General features: G+C 52.9%; 1 protein-coding gene across 36 annotated transcripts in view; it reads right to left on the minus strand.

Moving 5' to 3' along the window:
- PCBP3 (poly(rC) binding protein 3) overlaps nucleotides 1–21,416 on the minus strand; it is a 54,977-nt gene that overhangs the window by 12,526 nt on the left and 21,035 nt on the right. For 8 of the 36 annotated variants that reach the window (XM_042035283.1, XM_042035264.1, XM_042035287.1 and 5 more), the window contains 10 exons: nucleotides 14,870–14,941; nucleotides 14,587–14,610; nucleotides 13,773–13,805; nucleotides 13,111–13,227; nucleotides 12,474–12,605; nucleotides 12,111–12,239; nucleotides 9,671–9,814; nucleotides 7,218–7,259; nucleotides 3,177–3,255; nucleotides 2,471–2,530 (listed from right to left, as the gene is read on the minus strand). In XM_042035283.1, coding sequence (XP_041891217.1) covers nucleotides 2,471–2,530; nucleotides 3,177–3,255; nucleotides 7,218–7,259; nucleotides 9,671–9,814; nucleotides 12,111–12,239; nucleotides 12,474–12,605; nucleotides 13,111–13,227; nucleotides 13,773–13,805; nucleotides 14,587–14,610; nucleotides 14,870–14,941 — 832 coding nt within the window. Of the gene's footprint in view, nucleotides 1–2,470; nucleotides 2,531–3,176; nucleotides 3,256–7,217; nucleotides 7,260–9,656; nucleotides 9,815–12,110; nucleotides 12,240–12,473; nucleotides 12,606–13,110; nucleotides 13,228–13,772; nucleotides 13,806–14,586; nucleotides 14,611–14,869; nucleotides 15,014–21,416 lie in introns of all 36 variants that reach the window. The other 28 variants (XM_042035296.1, XM_042035297.1, XM_042035299.1 and 25 more) reach the window with 13 other exon arrangements.

Below are 21,416 nucleotides of genomic sequence, written 5' to 3' on the forward strand. Positions count from 1 at the left end.
TCTCCTCCATGGTGGGAATGGCTGGAGCCAGCAGGATACCCTGTGTGTGCAGCTCCAGAGGTAAGAGGACACCATGCCGTAGTGCTCCTAGGTCAAAGCCTGCCTCTCCCACGGTTTTCCATATTAAATCACCTCAGTGCTGAAGCAGGGACGTCCTATGTCAAATCTGCAAGAAAGAAGCTGTCTGGTGGCTGACAGGAATTTGCAGTAACTGGAAAAAAAACCCCTTGTCCTTATGATATAAACCACTGATGAAGGCTTGTAAGAGCAGAAGAGACTGCCAGATCTGTGTCCATGGAACGAGGGTGGTTAAGGAGGTGCGGAATGAAGAAGCACAAGGAGACTGGAAGTGCAGGGCTCCTGCAAAACAAGGCAGCAGCAGTACCCAATTCCTCATGTATTTCCATGGAGGGCCTCAGCACAGAGGGAGAGGAGCTCCAGGTATCTCTGATGTGCTCATGCATGATCTTAGGATGTTAGGAAATGAGGGTGGGGAGGCCCTGGTCCAGAGAAGCTGTGGCTGCCCCATCCCTGGAAATGCTCAGGGCCAGGATAGATGGGATTTAGAGCAACCTGGGATAGTGGAAGGTGTCCCTGCCCATGGCACGGGGTGGAACAAGAAGGGCTTTAAGGGCCCTTCCAAGGGAAACCATTCCATGATTCTGTGACTCTGTGATTCCTGTGCTTGCCTGAATGCAGCTTCCCAGACACACCTCTCTGACACCTGCCTGCAGGAGGTCTCCTCACCAGATTTTTCACTTGGGAGCACAGAGAGGAGAGGAAATGCAGGGAATGAGGATGCAGATCCTCCAGTAGGCAGCCCTCTGCTGTCCTTCACCCCTGCCAGGCGTACTAATGCCAAAACCTGCACAAAACAGGTACTACACCACAGGCAATGCTCAATGTTGGCTTTACAGCACACATGCACCTGCCCTGTCCTGTACACTGAGCCTCCTCACAGTCTGGGGCAAGGTGGACTGCACCTATCACAGACACGTCCCTCTGGTGAGGGTGGTCCTGTCCCTTGGCCATGTGTTACAAGGCCCAGCTCAGCAGCAGCCTGGGTATGGCAGAAAATGTCTTCTGAAGGGAGCAGAGCACCAGTGAGGGCTCTGAGCAGTACTGAGGCATCCAGGGATCTTAGGGAATACAAGCTAAGCTCCTCAGACTCACAGGCAGCACCCTCCATCCCACACTCAGATGACATGGCTGCTGCTGAAAGCCCTTGGGGCACCTGGTGCCATGGTACCGCACCATCCCTGCATCACACAGCCTTTGAGGAATGGCCACATCCTTCTCCATGACCCGGAGACTGTTTATTTCAGCACTCTGGATCCTCCCTCTCCGATATGCACAAGCAGTCCTTGAGGCTGTAACGAGGGTGTCAGGGAAGGATTAATGCCTTGGGTGACTGCAAAGGGCAAAGGGGACATGCAGAAAACATGGCTGCACAGGTCGGTGTCATGAAATCTCTATTTCCGTTGTCCTGTGGGGTCTATTGACTTGGGCTATGCTTGCTTTCATAGTTAGGTGATGTCCCCAAACCTTTGAGGCATGCATGGGATGGCTGTGTGCCCCAGGTCTGGTTCATATTGCCCGTGAGCCTTCAGCTCTCGGGAGAACCCCTCTATGCAATGGTAGGAAACAAAAGACAAATCCGTTCTGCACGTACAGATGAATGTGGGACATCTGACAGCAAAATGTCTCCAAGGCTGCAGCCACGCTTTGGCTCCTCGGGGTCCTGTCCCACTAAAATTGCAACTCACCCTTGAAGGGCTCAGAGATGGCTAGAGCTGCATGTCATGGCTGCTCCCACCGGCACTGTTCTGTTGTTTCTGAGTAAAGTTTATGCAAAATTAAATGCAGGAATAAGGGTGATGACTCTGGTATCTTCCCCGTTACGCAGACGGCATTGGGAGACACCTCACCACACCTGGGGGGCAGCACCAATCTCTGCTCTCTGTGCCCAGGGACAGCACCCGAGGGAACAGCAGGAAGCTGTGCCAGGGCAGGGTCAGGCTGGAGAGCAGGGAAAGGTTCTTCCCCCGAGGGTGCTGGGCACTGCCCAGGCTCCCCAGGGAATGGGCACGGCCCCAGGCTGATGGAGCCCAAGGAGCGTTTTGACAACGCGCTCAGGGATGCCCAGGGTGGGGTTGTTGGGGTGTCTGTGCAGGGCCAGGGGTTGGACTGGATGATCCTTGTGGGTCCCTTCCAGCTCAGGAGATTCTGTGGTTCTGTGGCAGTTAAACACAAACATCACAAACCCAGGCAATAAAGCCCAGGCACTTTTCCTTTGGCATGCTGCACCAAGGAGAACGGTGGTGCCCGATCTCTGCCTGCCCACCACGAAAACCTGCTGTCTTCTCCATGAATACCACAATTCCTCTCGGAGCACAACAACGGCACAGTCCTATTTACGGAATATATTTCCACCAAAGCCTGCTTACTTCCCTCTAGCTTTGTGTTTTACCTGATGACTGGCCCATCAGATTTTGAGCTTCTTCGGAGGAATGTAAGGGCAGCTTTTCTCCTGAAGAGCAAAGAAGAAACAGGTTTAATGCTTTTGCCTTCGAGGAGATAAGCAATGTCACTTCATCTAGGAAGCTCAAAATATGATGAACATACTGTCAGAAAAGTAACTTCCAAGCGGTACTTTAAGTATCTCCATCCCCTGTGCTCTTTCTGCTTCCCAGGTCACCGGGAACATGCCAGCCTTGAGGACAAGGCTCGGGCCACGCCGGGGCCGGCTGTCCTCCCGTCAGCGCGGCCCCCTCCGGCCACGACTCCTTCCCACTACTGCGGGGGTGCCATCCTGCCTGCCCAGCACCGCTCCCCGAGGCAGCAGCCCCGGCCGGCCCCGAGCCGCTCCGGCTGGGAAAGCGCGGATGTCCCGCCGGAATCCGGAGCGGTGCAGGGCAGGGGATGCTGCCTCCTCCGTGGAGGGAGGGAGGGAGGGACTGTGCTCACGGCTTGTGCTGGGAAAGCCCAGGCTGAGAGCTCGCCCTTGAGCACCATGACCCCCAAAACATCTGCCAAGCCTCTCGTTCACCTCTCCCCATGGATACTGCGACTTTTTACTCGCCCTGCTCATTTCCATTAAACAGCAAGAGTTTAGAAAGAGAGAGAAACTCTACAGGTAAGAGAAGGATATCTTGAAAGGGCGTGTGGGTACGTACCAGGGAAAGCGGGGGTGGTCTGTCCAAGGGGAGTAAAGGGGGTTTGCTGCATAGCCAACTGGTGGAGCTTGGTCAACTGCTGAGGGGTAGGAGGGACATTAGAGCTAAGAAGGTTATTGTCATAGAGTACAACAAGTCACACCGAAAAGCAAGAACAAAATTGTAACGGAAGGGGGGGGGGGAAAAAAGGAAAACAAACCGAAAAATAAATTATAAAAAAAAAACCAAAAACAAACCCAAAAAAAACCAAACCAGGAAGCCATGGTGAGACATGGCAAAAACATTAGCAGAAAGGACTTGGCCTGGGTATAGTGCAATAAAGCCCAAATCTTTGGCAGAAGTGCTTGGTCAGGGTCTGAAGTACGATACCAGCGAGAAGCCCATTCTTAGTGTCAGTTCAACTCCTCTGCCTCGGTGCAGGGCCAGCTGGTGGGTGTCACAACCAGCACCCAGAGACCCTCTTTGTGCCACCAGAGCCGCATTGTCACCGCTCGTCCCCCCAGCACACATTCTTGTGCTGTGCCTCCGACGGGAAGTGCCTCTGGGAGATGGCTAAACTGCGTTTCTAAATGCCAGCTCGTTAGGAATAGGGGGAATTATGGGCTTCAGCCATGACCAGTAGGTATTTCAGATCCTTGTATCCCTTGTTGTGCCAGGCAGGTTCTGCTGCCCGGTCAGGAAGTGGTTTTATAGAGAGGTGTTTGTTTGTTCGTTTGTTTGTTTGGAATACATTTTGTGCTCGGTTTTACTGCTCCAAATTAAAAAAAAAAAAACAAAACAAACAAACCAAAAAACCAAAAAGACAGGAAAAGAAAAGAAAACAAACTAAACTGGGCTGAAGTCTGGCAGTGAGCAGGAGGGAGGCTCTTTATCACCTCCCACTTTCACAGGTGCTCAGAGAGCTGCCAGCATAGCATCACCCCCCAAACTCAAACTGCTTGTTTTGCCCATCATCCCTGGCAATGGGGAGGCAGGAGTTACAATTTCCATGTTTTGGGGGACAACAAGACTCAAACACCTCCTTGCTGCTGCAGCAGGGCTGGGGAGAGAGAGCAGGGAGGTCTGGCTGGCAGCGGTGAGGGGGAAATGCTGGGAAGAGCTGTCCCAAGGGGCTGTGCACACTGGGGGAGGCTGGAGGGAGGCAGCAGGAAGGGGTGGAACACCTGCAAATCCCTGGACAGGTACCCCTGGGATCCCTGTCCTGCCTGGAGAGGCATGAGGACATCCAGCCTCTGCTGGCTATGGGGAGAGGTCTCACCACTCCACAGAAAGAGGTGCCTGCAAACCTCCGTGCTTATTTTGGCTGCATTTGGCTTATTTTAGCCGAAGGTGTGATACAATGGGTGCCTGCCACAACACAGCTGTCTCCAGATAACACTGGACATGCCACTGCTCCTGCAGGGAGCAGGGACTTCAGCATCCACTGCTTTTTAACTTCAGAACTATCCCGTTTTCTAGAGCTGCACCCCATTTCTGGAATTCCTCGTGACACCTGGTCCCACTGGCAGGACTCCAGATGAAACCTCTTTGCCCCGCGGGCTCTGACCGTGCCCTGGGACAGAGGTCCTGCTTTGCCAGGTGGGGGAGACACCAAGATCCTTTCTAATACTGATCCAGTGTGGATAGTGGTATTTAGGCAGCCCCTGCAGTTAGAGCAATAAACAAGCCTAGGAGAGGAGAAGATGGCTGCACCCAGGTGTCACAGAAAAAGCTGCTACGTCCATCTCTTCCCGCTCATCTTCCATGGTCAGGGGAGGGGATTGTCCCCCTCTGCTCTGGTGAGACTGTACCTGAGGTACTGCATCCAGCTCTGGGGTCTCCAGCACAGGAAGGACATGGATCTGTTGGAGCGAGTCCAGAGGAGGTCACGGAGATGCTCCAAGGGCCTGAAGGGCTCCAAGAGAGCTGGAGAGGGACTTGGGAAAAGGGCCCAGAGTGACAGGACAAGGGGGAATGGTTTCACACTGACAGAGGGCAGGGATCGATGGGATTTCGGGGAGAAATTCTTCCCTCTGAGGCCCTGGCACAGGTTGCCCAGAGAATCTGTGGCCGTCCCATGCCTGGAAGTGTCCAAGGCCAGGCTGGACAGAGCTTGGAACAGCCTGGGAGTGAGATGAGTTTTAAGGGCCCTTCCAACCCAACCCATTCCGTGATTCTATGGTCCCATGGCTTTCGGGAAGGCAGGCAGCTACATGTCACATCCCAAACAGCCTACAAACACCCAGGCACTGCTGAAGCCCCTCATGAGCCAAAGCTTCCCTGTCCTGGGGCATTTTTTCAGGGGAGTAAATCAAGGCAGGAGCACGCGCTGGGCATTCTAAAGTCTGCCTGCTTTGCAAAAGGCAGCCACTAAACACAGACACCTAAAATGTGTTTTAAAAGCCCCAAAACCACATTCTAGACTGGATTCTGCACTGAACACTGTTTAAAATGACCAGTCACTGAGAGAACACCCTGAGAGTAAGGATGAAGTGATTGGCCCCTGAACCAACAACTTTTCTCAGGAAATCTGCTGGGAGTGGGGCAGAGTGCAGCCAGCAAATGTATTTTAATCCTGACAATCAGAGGATTACAGGAACAAGGAAAACACTAAGCTGTTGGCACCATTTGCAAAGAAAAACTGGGGTAAAGGCTGCATTGATCTACCCTAAATACACAGGTTATTTAGTTATATTCTGTTTATGGAGCAAAAGCAAGGAGTACATAATTAGGACTATTTCTTATATCAACCATCACAGCAGGCTGTTCAGAGTACACACATACTGGTGTCACATGGGAAGACAAAGCCTGGATTCCTCTAATTCCAGTGAAACCCCTTCTCCTAGAAAATCCAGCCTACAGCTCCCAAATGTTCCCATGTGGAGCAGGCATTTGTGGTGTCAGCCTTGCCACCTTCTCAACCATGGAAAAAGTAATTCCATTCTTTAGTACCCAGTGCACCCACTGGGAAGGGGAATGCTGAGCTGCATCAACCCCTTCCCATGGCTGGGATGGCTGGAGAAGGCTTTCCACCCACTGCCACATCCTCAGCCCCACTGCAGACCCCTGACTCGCAGCAGGAGGGACCCTCCGCGATGGGACTTGATGGGTATTTTGTCCCCCTGGAAACACATTTAGAAAGGCCCTGCTTTTTCCAAGAGCCGTGAGCACCTCAGAAGCTGAGCAGCTGGCATCGCAGTGCTTCTCTGCTTTCCACAAAGAAATCCTTTAAACAGGCTGATTTTCTACTTCCCTTGGTAATTTCAGGCGCACACATTCCTGCTGATGATCCCTACACGTCCCCCCTGATCCCCCACAGGCACGGGAGCCCAGGGGATCCCAGTGCCAGCCAACCCCAGCCAGAGCAGCTGAGAGCAGCTCCTGTCTGCACCAAGGAGCGCGAGGTGAAGTGGGGGCTGTCCCCACGTCCCCGCCATGGGTGACAGCCACCCGCAGCAGTGGGACAGCCACCAAAACCAGGGTGACCGTGTCGGTCAGGGGGCCCTCAGCACGGTGAGATCCAGCAGCACACACCTTCCCCATCCCTCTGGGAGACACGGGATGGGGGGGTTTGCTCAATTTCCAAGTCACCCAAAAGAACACCCCCTCAGAAAGGCATGTCCCTGCCCAGGCTTCAAGCACAAAACCCCCGGAGCTCTGGCTTCTTCCCACCCCACCAAGGCACTCAGCAGCTAAATATGCCCTTGGCTTACCAGCATTTTAAGGACAAGGGGAAAATAGAGGGGAAAGTATTATTTTTTCTTTTTTTTTTTCCTTGTTTTGATCATTTTGAGGCACAAAATGCATAGAGTATGGTTTCTCTCAGAACAAAGGGATAGCACTGAACAATGCAAACAATTTAGCATCAGGCCAAGTCCTCAGAAGTAATAAAGTTTAGTGCTAACAGGTCAAAAGGCTACTCGAGGTATTACAGATACTACACACGGCCCGTTACTTTGAAAATATGCTATTAATATTATTGGCTAATATTAATATTATGTGAATTAACAGTAGCATGCAGGTGACAGAAAAGGGTATAAGAAAAATTAGGGTAAAACTCACATCCGGGTGTGGAATAGCGTATTGTCCCTGAATTGTATAGGCCTGTAAAGGAAAAACAAAGATGTCACCAGTGCTGGCTGGACATGGGGAGAGGACTCCATCCCTCTGCCAGAACCCCCCTGTGCCACACTAAATTCCCTGGGGCAGCAAATCCTTGGGGCAGGAGGGAGATGTTCCACCTCCCATCCAACCTAGAGCATGCTGAGCTACCTGACTTCAAGGGCTCGGGCTCAGTTTGGCTTTTTCAGAAGGAAAGAAAGAGCTCTTTATAGGTGCCAGCATTGCATGGAGAGGGAATATCAGGCTGTGGCTGGTCTTTCCTGTACAAAAACCAAGGATCAGTGGCAGAAGGGTTGGAAGTGGGTGATCTTTAGTGTCCCTTCCAACCCAAACCCTCCTGCGATCCTCTGACAGCCAGAACTGCCCGTGTGGCAGGTGCACAGTGACATCACCGCCGCCCTTCACACCCAAGCGTGATCCCAAAAAGCCAGCCAGCGCTGTGAGCTGAGGTGCACAATTCCCAGTGGATGCTTTACATCCACCCAGTATATTCCAGTGCTCTGCTGGGGCATTGGAAAGGCATCGAGACAAGGGCTGCCTGCACTGCGATGCCTTTCACCAGCTGTATTTGATAAATCCATGCAATATCTGCCAGGCAAATGGGTCTGGGTGTTTTTCCCATCCTTTGTAGTAATCCTTTCTCTTTTTGCTTGTAAATGACCCCAAAATAAGCACCAATGTGGGTGAAGAGCCAGACACTAGAGAGCCCAATATTTAGGACTTAACCAGCTAGCAAAATGTATCTCACTGGTTGACACAGTATTCAGATGATTCTGAAAGAAATGGCAAAAGAGATGGAGAACACTTTGAAAAGGGAGAGTAAAGAATGCCAAGAAAAACGAAAGGAAAAAACCTTGGAACGTCCTGCAAATTTGCCATGTCGTTTGCAGAGCAAAGCGCTTCGTGTGAACGAAACCCCCGAAATCACGGAGGAGGAAAAGGGAAAATGGCTGTCCCAGTGCCCACCAGCATCCCAGCACAACGGGGACACAACAGAGGCTGAAGAGCTGCCCGTCCTGGTGGTTTAATTTGGCCATTGCTTTTTGATTAGAAAAACTGAATCGAAAAAGGTAATTAAGGGCAGGAAGGTGTCTTGGACAGATGCAACTCAACTCTGACCTTGCCCATGGAGGGCTGGTCCCTTTGGCAGCTGCCACTGGCTGCTACATCCCTCAGCCTGCTGAGCTCCTGGAGGCTCATCCCACCCCAAACACCTGTCACCACTGTCACCAGCTGTCCCCTGTCCACCCGCCCCGTGCCACCCCTCGGGCAGAACCAAAGGGCTCCCAGCCTTGGGAAGAGCTCTCCCTTCAGAGACAGTTGCTTCTTCCTGTGACATTACTTCTGTCCAAGACACCAACCATTCGCCAGCAGGAGCATTGCTGCCTCCATCTCACTCTCCCTTTTGAAAAGATCAGTTCACCAGGCAGCTGGACTCAAAGCTCTTTTCCAGAACGGCTGCTCAGATGGAGTGATGGAGTGACACACTCCTGATCCTGGCAATGACTAATTCAGCCTGAAATAGCCTGTGCTCTGGGCTTTGCTCCTGTTCTTAGTTTGTCCTTCTATTTATTATGGTTGGAGAGAAATTAAAAAACTCTGGGTGGCATAAGCTGTGGTTCTGTGGTGCTGGCCCTACCTAGCTGCTGGAGCTCTTGGGAAGGTACACCCCCCGTTGGATGTGATGGACATGGTGGCATCTACAGGCAGGTGAGGCCAGGAGATGAGGTGGAGAAAGCAACGGTGCAAGTTCCCTCTTTAGAAGCAGCCATGTGTTCAGTTGCTCTTGTTCCTGCTGGTTTTCGTTTGCAGAATAACCTCCAGCTCATCCGTGTGATGGTTATCCCACAAAGGAAAAGCCACCCCAAGGCTCGCTGCTGGAAATAGCACGTGGTGTCTGCAAGGCTGCAGTGTCACTGGGGTGACAACGCCGGCTCTGCCGCAGAGGCAAGCAGCACCCCAAACCAGCCGAGCACCAGGGATGGGGACACGGCTCTTCCTGGGGGGATTCCCTGAGCAGAGGCTCAGCACAGCCCGGGAGTAGCTGCGACAAACCCTTCCTACCTCGGATCAATTACAGCTACACAAAGGTACTTTTAATTGGGCTGGAGATGCCAGAGAGCAGTGACAGCCTCTTGTCCAACAGTGCTTTTCTAATCCTCTCCTTCTCACCCACTGACAAATACTGAACTCGGGTCTAATTCCAGCCTCTCCTTTGTGCAACACTCTGACACGGAGCTGACACCCTGTCTGGCCCTTCCCTTCCCCTTCTCCTCATCCTCCAGCATCCATCACAGGAGCTAAGCCAAGAGCTTTCAGCCCAGCTGCCGTGGCACACAACGGATGGGATGACACCATGCAAGTCAGAAGGCAAGAAACCTGAGTGCACTAACGGGCAGCGGCTGGTGCTGCAGTAAAAGGCTGAGGTTGGCAGTGGAGGCTGCAAGCGGGTCGGCTCTTACCTGACCACCTGCAAAAATGACAGGGGTGGAGGCGGGCTTTGGGCGGTAGGGAATGGTGGCACCTTTTGGTGGGGACTAGGAAAAGGGATAAGGAGAGGGAGAGAGAACATTAGAACAGCTTTCCTGAAACGGCGGCAAAAAGAGCGTTAGAGAGCACCTAACGGAGCACGGCCCCCGGGGCCGCCACCAGCAACACCCGCACCAGGCAACACCGCGTTTCTGGACAGGAGCACACGGGGGGAAGAGGTGTTCCACGGGCAACAGGGACAACCTGGGGCACGGGAGATCCCCTGCCATGGCACGGGCCCCTCAACGGCTTCCTGGAGCTTCGCTGCCTCCCTCAGCTTCGCTCTGCTCTGTGCAAACCGCATCACCTGGTCTAGGCTCCGGGAACCCTCCTCAGAGCGCCCCGAGGAGAGCCTCGAGCAGCAAGATGGGGGGTACAGCCCATCTGAGCGACCTGGCAGCATGCTCAAGCTCTTTGGCTGCCCTCATCTTCCGCACTGCCGGAACAGGGCCACCTTCAGGCCTTGGTGCGGTCCATTGCCGTCCGAGCTGGGACGTGGGTGCTGCGAGGCACCTGTGGTCAGGTGAGAGGTGTCCCTGCACATGGCAGGGCGTTGGAACTAGATGGCCTTTAAGGTCCCTTCTAACCCACACCATTCCGTGGTTCTGTGGCCTCACTCCTCTCTGTCAAGTCCCTGGGAAGGTCTGAGCAGAGCTGCAGCGAGTCAGCCGCTGGTGTGATGCACAGGAGCTGCTCACCCAGATTCTCCCTCCTGGTTTTCTCCTGAACACAACTTGCAGCCCACAGGAAACCACATGGAGGTTTTTAGGGATCATGAGAGATTTCAGCTCTCCTCCTGCTTCTACCCAGAATTAAACAACTCAGTGATGGCTATATAAGGACAGGCAACAGAAATGACACTATCTCATGGAAAATTCTTCTTTTCTTTCCTGTATGTTCTTTAGATGTCTACTTGTAGGCCAGCAGCATTATCTAAATCCTCCTGCTAAGCACCTGTCTGTGGGAAAGCTGATCAAAGCAGATCTCCAACATCCCAAATGTACTTGTTCTTTTTATTGCATTACAAATCTTGGAGGGGACGAGCCAGGATTATCTGTTTTAAGACTGAAAGGTGATATGGAACATCTCTGTGAGCCGTTAAAGTCAGGGAACATTCTAAATTTCAGACTGCAAGATGACTCGTGGGTTGGTCTCTTTCCCACTGCTGAGCTGTGCACAGGAGCAGCACATCTTGCTTTCTGAGAAAGACTTCTTAACACACCTGTCAAGCATCCCCTCAGGCTCATCTCTGCTGCAGTCCATGACCTGGGGTCATCGGGTGCCTAAAATTCCTCTGGCAGCAGCGCAGCTGCCTGAGCATCACAGCCAGCAGGGATGGCTAATGTGGCTCCCGGCTATCCCTCCTGAGATGTGCTGCTGCCAAGCTGAACACGCTTTCAATTTGGCTTTGCTTCACCTTCACCAAGCCTTGCCATACCCATCCGAAGCCTTTCCAGTGGGAAACGTGCTCCTCCCTGCCACGAAAGGGCCGTGCAGCCAGGAAGAGGAGCCTGACATCGGTCCCTGCTTTGTCTGTCTCTGGGATGCACCAGCAGTGGAACGTGTCACCATCCTGTGTCCCAGGGGCTTTCCTCCTGAAGCTTCTCCCATCTGAGGTGGCAGGTGTGGATGTGAGGCATGTGGCTGAGGTCATCTCCAGCCATTGGTACAGCAGCATCTCTCCATGGCAGAGATCTTCAAGCTCTGCATGTCAGCATTTGTCCCAGAAAATGGCACCTTGGACACGTATCCATGTGCCCTACAGTCCCTGCCCTCCACCAGCCTTCCTCACTACCATTCCCACTGTGCCTCACTGGAACACAGCCCTGTGCTCCCAGTTCCAGCTCCTCCAGTGCAGGGGATGCTCTAGCCTCCCCCTCCTCCTGGCTGGTGGTCCTCGTGGGGCACTGTGACCCCTCTGCAGAGGAGACCAGGTGCTTGGAGCAGCGGCTGCAGCCCCCATCTCCTTCCCACGGCACCCTGGGTGCTGCTGGGACACCAGGCCAGGCTGTCCCAGCCTGCTGGCACCCCTCTGTCCTGAAGCCACCCCCTGCTCTGACACAAACCACCTCCTTTGGGGCACCCGACCAGACAGGCTTCCAGTGTGGGACTCTAGGAACAACGGACAATGGCGGGGAAAAGACACGGGGTGCGTTTCCAACGGAGGTACCAGGAAATGAGAGTGGTCCGACAACGCGTGGTGAAGGGGACGAGAGAGACACGCTCCACAGCTCCCAGCGCTCTCGTGGGGCCAGCTGGGATTTTTTTCCGTATGTACTTTACCCCCTTTGTTACAGACTGTACCTCCAGCATCACCACACAGATCTGTTTGACACACTGGATAATTGCGTCGGGTGTCCCCGAGATTGTCACCGCCCGCTCCGTGGAGTTGGGCAGCATGTCCCCCGCCACTTGGACTTGAGCACCTGTGGACTGGAGACAGAAAGAGAGAGGAAGGAGAAATCCCACAGCTGAACGCCTTCACCCGGAGCCCGGCACGTGGCATTCCAAGGGATGCTGCTCCCGCGTCAGCCACACCATCCCGGGAAGCAAAGTGGTGCACGGTGCAGCACAGGGGTCCCCTTCTCCAAGGCAGCTCCCCCTTGGGCGCGGATCAGCTCCGAGGAGCTGCGCTGAAGTGCGGTGGTGAAATGAAAGCTGCCTTACCTCTCGGATCTCCTTGATCTTGGAGCCCCCCTTGCCGATCAGGGAGCCGCACTGACTCGCGGGCACCACCAGCCGCAGTGTCACCGGAGGTTTGCTCGTAGCGGTGCTGTTGCTCATGGAGTTGGTTATGTCCTTGGGAAGGGAAAGGGCAGCACATCAGCCCTGGGTGCCCACCCAGAGCCACCCCCAGTCCCCAGGCGCCACATCCACACATGCTGTGGCCAAGTGACTGAAGTGGTCCCTTCGGAACACTTCCAGGCATGCTGACCACCACTGCCCTGGGCAGCCTGTTCCAAGGCCTGACCAAGCTTTCAGTGAAGAAATTTTCCCTAATATCCAACCTAAACCTGAGGTCATTTCCTCTGGTCCTGTCACTTGTTACCTGGGAGAAGAGACTGACCCCTAACTGGCTACACCCTCCTTCCAAGTAGTTGCAGAGAGCGAGAAGGTGCCCCCCGAGGCTCCTTTTCTCCAGGCTGAGCCCCCCAGCTCTCTCAGCCGCTCCCTGTCAGACTTGTGCCCCAGACCTGCCCTATTTAGAGATGTCTGGAAGGTTCTGTGCTGAGGCCATGTCCCAGTTAAGGAAATCCAACCAGGCACTGCTGGCCCCAGCCGTGGGCTGGCTCACATTTCTCACCTCCTCAAATTTGTAGGCGATCATGGCAAAAGCCTTGAAGATGGCATCGGTGGGGCCAGTGATGGTCACAATCCGCTCAGGGCAGTTCCCCTCTGAGATGTTGATCCTTGCCCCACTCTGGAAAGAGAAGAGGAGTCCTGGAATAGCCACAGCCAAGCAACCAGGTCGGGTCCTCTCTCAGCCTGATACCTGTGCCAGCCTCACAGCATTCCATCTAACCTTCCAAACTCCCACCCCTCCTCTGGAGTGACTCCAGCCCTGCCTTATCCCAACCCTCAGAAAGGGTTTCCAATGTTGTACTTCAAAGGAAACCCATGGGATCGTGGCAAGACCAGCTCATGGGGTCATTGCCTGTGAAGAGTTTTCCTCTGACTGCCCTGACAACTCCCTGGGAGCTGCAGGCACAAAGACCCTGGACAAACTGAAAGCATCTTACAGGTGACTTAATTTCAATGTTTCATTAAGAGCAAATACTTGACTCTGGAAAACGTGACAGGAGTTTGAGTGTGAAGGGAGAAAACTGGTCCATGGAGCTCTGGGGACAGCTGGCTTGCTTGTCCTGACCCTGGGAATTACTGCACATATCACACAGGGCAATGTGCAACTCTGGCCACTCTGCACTCCCTCCCTCCTGCAAATCACCCACAGAGCAGGCTGCTCACCTCCTCACGCATCTTCTTCACCGTCTCTCCTTTCTGAAACAGGAGGGAAAACCAAGCCATTACTGAAAATTCAAGACTTCCACCTTTAAAACAACCCTACCGAACATGTATCTCCCTAATACATGGCAATGTGTAGCCAAAAACATGGGAGCTGTGATGCCTGGCCCCGCATCCCAGTTGAAGAGCTGAGCATGTAAATCATCAAATATTTACATATGAATTCACAACTGTGAATCTTCCCAGAGCTGGACAGGCTGATGGAAAAATAAGGCACAAGCCTACAGGGAAAATGTGTTCATGCTGCAAATCTTCTCCACCATAAACCTTTCTTTTAAAATCACCCACAAAACCCCTAATCCTGTATAGCCAGGACTTTCCAAACCACTGTGGAAACACCAGAGCCCCTCAGGAAGCTTTTCTGTACAAGGCAAATAAATGGAGCCCTCTGGCCTCAGAGACGGGGGCTACAGAATTACTTAAAACATCATTTAAATGGATCTGTGTGACATTTTTACTATCTTTTAATGAAGCTATTTGATTAAAACACCAGAGCAACATGACTGTACACTCCCAGCCATCACCCAGAGAAGCAGCTGGGAACAGTTTGGTGCTTGGTGGCGTTTTTAGGGGAATGGTCTTTGACCCCTCTGTGGGTCTCTCCTAATTTCTGGCTCACAAATGCAGCAACTAGCTCAGTGTCAACACTCAGGCACCCCAAACTTTTCAGGACATCACAGGGAAGAGGTGACTAAGGCATCTACCACACCACAGGTGCAGGCAACAGCATCAAAGGTACATTAAAAGGCATCCTTACCTTCCCAATGATGCTTCCAACTTCCTACACAGAGAAAAAGCCAGAAACAGAGAAGCTGACATTAGAAAACGTGATGAGAATCCAGCCCAACCCCATAATGAAGTAAAGACCTGATGGACACAGTCCCCAGCAGAAGGACAGGGCTGAGGGGCAGGAACGAGAGGGAGCAGGAGCACCGTGCCACCCTCCCCACGGGCTATTCCTGGGGCTGGGACGCTGTGTGTGGGGCTGGCCAGGTCAGAGAGGGGTCTGTGAGGCCAGCCCCTCGGTGGGAGCCCCTTACCTTGCCGTGCATCAGCAGCCGGATGGTGAGGGTGACGTTCAGGCCGCCTTCGGAGACCTTGGACTCCATTTCCTACCGGGGGACGGGAGACGTGCGTTAGCTGGGAGAGCAGCCCCGGCACAGGCAGCACCACGGCCGGATCACCTGGGGACACAGCGGGGAACGGTGGCTCTCAGAACAGGCTCCTCGCGGTGGGACAGACCCTACAGAGCAGCAGGGCACGGCCAAAAAGCAGCTCTGGAGCAGGGCATCGCATGAGCAGCCGGGCCAAGGGCCAGCAGCTGCAGTGGGGCTTTAAAAGACCCACAGCACCTATCTAGCAAACCAAAGTTCACCATTTCCAGCATAAATGGGCACGCAGAAAACCACAAGGCACTTTTTCAGTGACCAGGAATTATCTGTCTGACCCCAGGAGCATTGAACGGGAAGAACTGGCATCCTGGTTGCCACACATCCTGACCTGAGAACTCCCCAGCTGGGCAGAGTGAGGACCACGCCACTTCCAGCCATTCATGTCACACATATCTAACAAAACCACGTTGTTTTCTCTTCCCATTCTCTCTCTTTCCTCCTCTGCCCTCTAGAGGGGCCACCGATGTTTTGAAGGCAAGAGGGGGGAAAGAAATAAAAACCACAGAATGGCAACAAATCCTTCATTTTTCATTCCTGATGCCTCCTTAGGAAGGTCTCTGCACGAGGACGGGGCATATGAAATGTCCCTGCAGCCCAGTGCTTGGGGAGAGCAGCCCTGTCCCAGAGGGAGGTGCCAGCATCCCTCTACGTGCAGCGCTGAGGGACACATGGCGATCCTCCCGCATGTTATTTAATCCCTCAGCCTGTATCAGACAGGAGATTTTTCATCCTGCTCACAAGCATCTGGCACTTCCCTCTGCTCAGACAGGGACTTACGTGAGCAAAAAAAGCGGGAGATAAACAAGTTCTCAAGTGCTGCTTTAACGCAAGTCGGGATAAATAAACAGCAGCAATGCACAGACCGTGGCTGGGAGATGGGCTTGATGCAAAACCTCTTCCCAGAGGTTATTATGAAACCCAAAATGGATAAACCCACGTGGTTTGCAGGGAGATAGAATTCCCTGAAGCTAAAGGACACAGGCTCACTGGGAATGAGGTTGCTTATGACCTACGTGCAAACGCAGGGCTCGAGGCTGCTGGATATCACGCATGGAAAAAAAGGATGGAGTCCTCACAAGAAGGATAAGAAATGGAATGTGTTGAATGCCAGAACAGGTTCACTGGCACAGGCTGCCCAGAGAGGTTGTGGACTCCCCATCTCTGGCAGTGTCCAAGGCCAGGTTGGACGGGGCTTGGAACAATCTGGGACAGTGGAAGGTGTCCCTGCCCAGGGCAGGGGGTGGAATGGGATGGGCTTTGTGGTCCCTTCCAGCCAAACCATGCTGTTGTTCTCTGGTTCTATGTCAAGCCAAAAGGTGCTTTTAAGGGTGGGGAGGAGGAATGAGCTGAGAGACCGTAACAGAACAGGCAAGATCAGGAATTTTCAAGACTGAGCCCACTGTGAAGGTGAACAGTGAAGGAAAAGAGTAACTGGCTGTGCTGGTTAAGCCCAGGCTGACTCCTGTGCATGGAAGGCAATGCCAAAAAGGTTCAACAAGCTGATGGGTGGAGGTCAGCATTTCCAGTGCTCATGATATGCCAGGAGACAAACTGCTGCACCGGAGACATTACAGGATCACGGAATGGTTTGGGTGGGAAGGGAACCTAAGATATCTCATTCCCACCCCTGCCATGGGCAGGGACACCTCCCACTGTCCCAGGCTGCTCCAAGCCTCAATGTCCAACCTGGCCTGGGACACTTCCAGGGATCCAGGCACAGCCACAGCTGCTCTGGGCACCCTGTGCCAGGGCCTGCCCACCCTCACAGGGGAGAATTTCTTCCTAAAATCTCACCTAATCCTCCCCTCTTTCAGTCTAAAGCCATTCCCCCATGTCCTGTGGCAGGAGCCATCCCCAGCTCCACGTCCCTCGCAGGAGGAACCCTGCATCAGGCCGTTATGTAAATGCTTCCAATTGATTGAAAAAGTGGGTCATGTGTTAGCCAAATGCTCCTGGCTTTAAGATTTATCAGCATTATTAAATTAAACACGCTTCATGCTCCAGTGAGCAGGAAAGCTACATTGGCCTTTTCTTAATCATACTAGTGAAAGGTAAGTGTTTTATGGGGGGCTCAAGAGCTCAGTGGAAGGGATGGCAACAATAGAGCCGAAGCATTTACTCTGGGCACAGGCCTCCCCCCACAGCCCTCATTCTTCATGGACAAAGGGCTGGGAAAAATTATCCCCCAAAACGCCATGTTGAGCATTTCAGAGCATTCCCTGCCTGGAGAGAAGGACCCATCTCGGACCCTTCCTCTCCACCATCGTGTTCTGCCTTGTTCACCGCAGCTTTGAAATGGCCCCTTTGTCCACCCACTCGAAAGCCCTGAGGACACCATTACATCCAGCCCAACAGACAGCGTAGATCCAGAGCCCAGCTCCAGCCCAGTGCGAAGCAGGTGCAGCCCTGGAGACGTCAAAGACACGGAATTAGGGGACAGAAGTGTCAAGCTTGGCCCCAAAAGGGAAGCTGCACAGCGAGCCAAGCCAGGCTCTGCCAAGCATCACACCTGGGCAACCACAGGTGGAGGCCCGGAGCACCCTCCTTTCACACATGGGGAGCAGCCAGAAGTTTTTGCACCACAGTGAGGGGAGATCTGCCCCAAAACTGGACAACGCTTCCACGATAATTAGGCCTTATAACTGCAAGAGTGCCTGGGGGAGACATCACCAGTTCTCAGTGCAATCTGGGAAATTTCCTTGATCTATCAGGAATCCCGTGTCTGAAAAAGCAGCTCAGGCACCAGTGACCAAGGAATAGGAAGGCAAATGAAAACCCAGAACTGGAGGAAGACAAATGTACACACTCCAATTTTTCTCCTTTCCCATTTTTTAGAGGTTGGAGCAACTGCATCAGCTGGCGCTCTTGTGTTTATGCTTGCTGATACCTCACAAATACTGACACATCCCTAAAATTCGAGCCATTCCCTTCCAATTAGGGGAAACCTGAACACTGTGTATTAAATTAATTTAATAACACGACTGTCTCCCACACAGGAGATGGCACATGAAACAGAACAGGAGGAGGGAACTGGAGCTCTGGGCTGGATGTTGGTTTCCAGCCTAGCTTCTGTGCAGGAGCTGGAAAAGCGGATGCTGGGATCCACGGAATCATGCCTCTGATACCCTATCAGGGATGCTATCCCTGATGGCAGGGGGCTCAGCTGAGCTCAAGCAGAGCCCAAATCCCTGCAGGGGCTGGGGGACATGGCTGGCTCTGTGCTTGGTGAAGCCAGCCCTTGTCCTCCTCCTCTTCCTCCTGCCGTGCACTCCTGGGGCTCACTGGGTGCACGAGCTCCATGTGAGCAAAGCCTTTGCTTCCTAGAGTTATTTTTTGGGGGGTGTTGCAATGTTTTGTTCAAGCTGTCCAAAAACAAGCAGAGGGGACAACTCTGTGCAAAAAAGATGCCCCAGCAGCACAACTCACCCCCTCCCTGAAAGGTTTGGGTGGAAGTTCACAGGCACCACCGAGCAAACGCAAAGGAGAAAGTCTTCATCTCCTCCCTCACCCATCACAGGGCTTCCAGAAAACCCCACTTTCTTGCAGGCATATCACAGAATCACAAAATTATTTGGGTGGGAAGGGACCTCAAAGCCCATCCAGTGCCACCTCTGCCATGGGCAGGGACACCTTCCACTATCTCAGGCTGCTCCAAGCCCCAATGTCCAACCTGGCCTGGGACACTTCCAGGGATCCAGGAGCAGCCACAGCTTCTCCTGGTCAGTGCAGGCTGATAAAATCCAACACCTCAGAGCCCTGCTGGCCAAGAGCCCTTGATGACCTGTGCAGGTAAAGAGCAGGGTGGGCAGGGCCCTGATCTGTGCAGTCCCTGCTGTGCCACCTTCCCCACGGACCACCCCCAAGACCCCACCCTGGAGCATCTCTGTTGCTCACTGGTAATGCCACCCTGGAAAACACCCACCACACTTCCCAGGCTCCCTGGTGTTCCAGGAGCCCCACCAGCACAGGTGTTAAAGACAGCCACGAACCCTCAGCATCCTCCAGCACACTGTGACATCCCACAGCCAGGATGTCCAGTGGTGGTGGCAGAATTCAGTGCTGGGAATTAACATCTGGGACAGAACGTCCACCACCCAAGACAGCATTTTCCCCTGAGAGGGAGGAAATGTTTAAACACCTCTGACCTCTCAGTGTCGTTTTCACAAAACTCAGACCATGGATTTCTGACCCTTGGAAAATGATGGATGTGTTAAAAGAAGAGAAAAGCCAGAGAGGCCAGGAAAGAGGATGTTTTTCTGACATTTTAGGCTTTCTAGCCTGTTTTCTCGAGGAGGGCTGCCCGTCCACCTGCGTAAGCAGGAGCTTTCTCCCCACTCATCTCCTGCTGACTTGATCCTGCCATTAAGACCTAATCCGGCGATTTCCAGTGCGGTGTTTTAGCGGCTGGGAAGCTCGGCAATGCAGCCAGCTCAGGATTAGGACAACGGCACAGTCTGGCCAGGCCAGGATGGGGGTGGAAGGAGGAAAAAACAGGCAGAACCCCAGAGCCAAGCATTCCCTTAAACAACATGGAAGTGCATGTCTTCGGCTGTTGGGAGATGAAGCTGTGGGAGGGCAGAAGCAGCATCTGCACGAGTGACACCAAATGCCATTTGGGAACAAAGCTGCAATTCCAGCTGCTGCCATTTTCCACAGCTGTAGTAATTTTGGTTGACCTTTCCTCCTCTCTACTCTCCAGCTTCAGTGGGAATATTTTAGATATCTCTGACCAAAAATGACGCCCGGTGCCCTCCTGGTATGTCAGGCAGCAGGATATTCCTGCCTCTCCCCTGCCTGTGATCTTTCCAAGCATCACAGGACACAAATGTCCTGCTCTGGCCCTCACAGCAGGCATCTCTGGAGGCTTCTTTCTCAGTCACCTGCTCCCCTTTCCCTGCTCCCCTCCAGCTGAGATCACAGCCTCACAGAATCACTTAGGTTGGAAAAGACCTCTGATATGATCGAGTCCAACTGTTTCCCCAGCACTGTCAAGTCCACCACTAAACCCTGTCCCCAAGTGCCACATCCACGTGCCTTTTGAGCACTTCCAGGGATGGTGACTCCACCACTGCCCTGGGCAGCCTGTGCCAGTGCCTGACCACCCTTTCCATTAAGAAATTTTTCCTAATATCCAATCTGAGCCTCCCGGGCACAACCTGAGGCCATTTCCTCTTGTTCTGAACATCTGCGCTGATACGATGACGCAGAGCTCCAGCACTGTCACACTGCAGTGAGCTCAGCTACATCCCAGCCGAACACCTGCCCTCCCCTCCAGGAAATTCCCAGCTGATTTCCTGGCTTTCTCCTTGATCTGGTGCACCCCACTGATGGGATCAGGCATTATGCTCCACCAAGGCAAGCCCAGTGCGGGGAAAGTGACTCGTTCTGTCACGATGGCAGTGCCGCTATCGCAATCTTTTGTGTGAAGATCGGTGGATGAAACTGCAGCTTTTCCCTGCCAGCCTCCCCAGGATGATGGTCTGGAACATCATTTTCCCCCCTGCAACAGGACAGCAGGATGACAGAACCTATCTCTGTGCCCTGATACATTTGTGGGAGACACAGCCTTGAGGTTTGTGTTAATTTCCAGGTTTAGAGGAAATTCAGGTACCTGAGAGATGTATCTGCAAAGATCTACAGGATGCAGAATTCCCATTCATTCACACGAGCTGCTGCAGTGCTGCAAGCAGAGGTCAGACACAGACCAGTGAGGAAAATGCAACATGCTAGCAGCAGGACACAGATGTCCTTAGGAAAGCCAGGAAACCTTGTTTGGGCTGGTTTCAGGGCTCTTTTGATTGTGAGACCCTACGCAAAAGCAGTGGCTTGAACCTGTTTAACCACCACCTCAACAAGGTTATCAGAATTATTAAGAGTAATTAGAAGAATAATGGGTCCTCATTTAATTTGTTTAATTAAAGCTGATTTTGGAAGGTTGGGGTGAACAGGGAGGGGATGGGAACATCGTGCTTTAATTCAGCCACTTCCAAATCACCCTGTTAGTTCCTTTTGGAACAACTTGCCAGTGAGAACAGTCTTTTCAGTGAATGTTACACCACGTAAGTGCATCAGAAATTTCCCCCTATGAGGTGACGAAAGCCAAAGCTCTTTGCAGCTGGGTCCACCACAACTCAGCAACCAAGAGCATCCTCAGATGTCTGTGAGCCTTTAGCAAGACCCTGAGTGCCAAGGAAACAACATTTCCTGGGACAAGGAACATCACTCTTTCTCCTTTGGTCTGCCAGCAGATAAAAGGATAAATAAAAACAATCCATTACAGATTTTCCTGAAATACTGGCTGTCCCTCCACGCCCAAGCCATTATTTTGGAGAGGTTGGGAGCACCGATGGGAGCTGCTGATGGTCCAGTGAGAACCAAGCACTGGCTGGATCTTGGCAGATGCCAGGTGCCCCAG

Source organism: Corvus kubaryi, unplaced genomic scaffold (assembly GCF_017639235.1).
Source record: "Corvus kubaryi isolate FWS band 111438036 unplaced genomic scaffold, C.kubaryi_AGA036_p1.0 37383, whole genome shotgun sequence".
Lineage (NCBI taxonomy): Eukaryota > Metazoa > Chordata > Aves > Passeriformes > Corvidae > Corvus > Corvus kubaryi.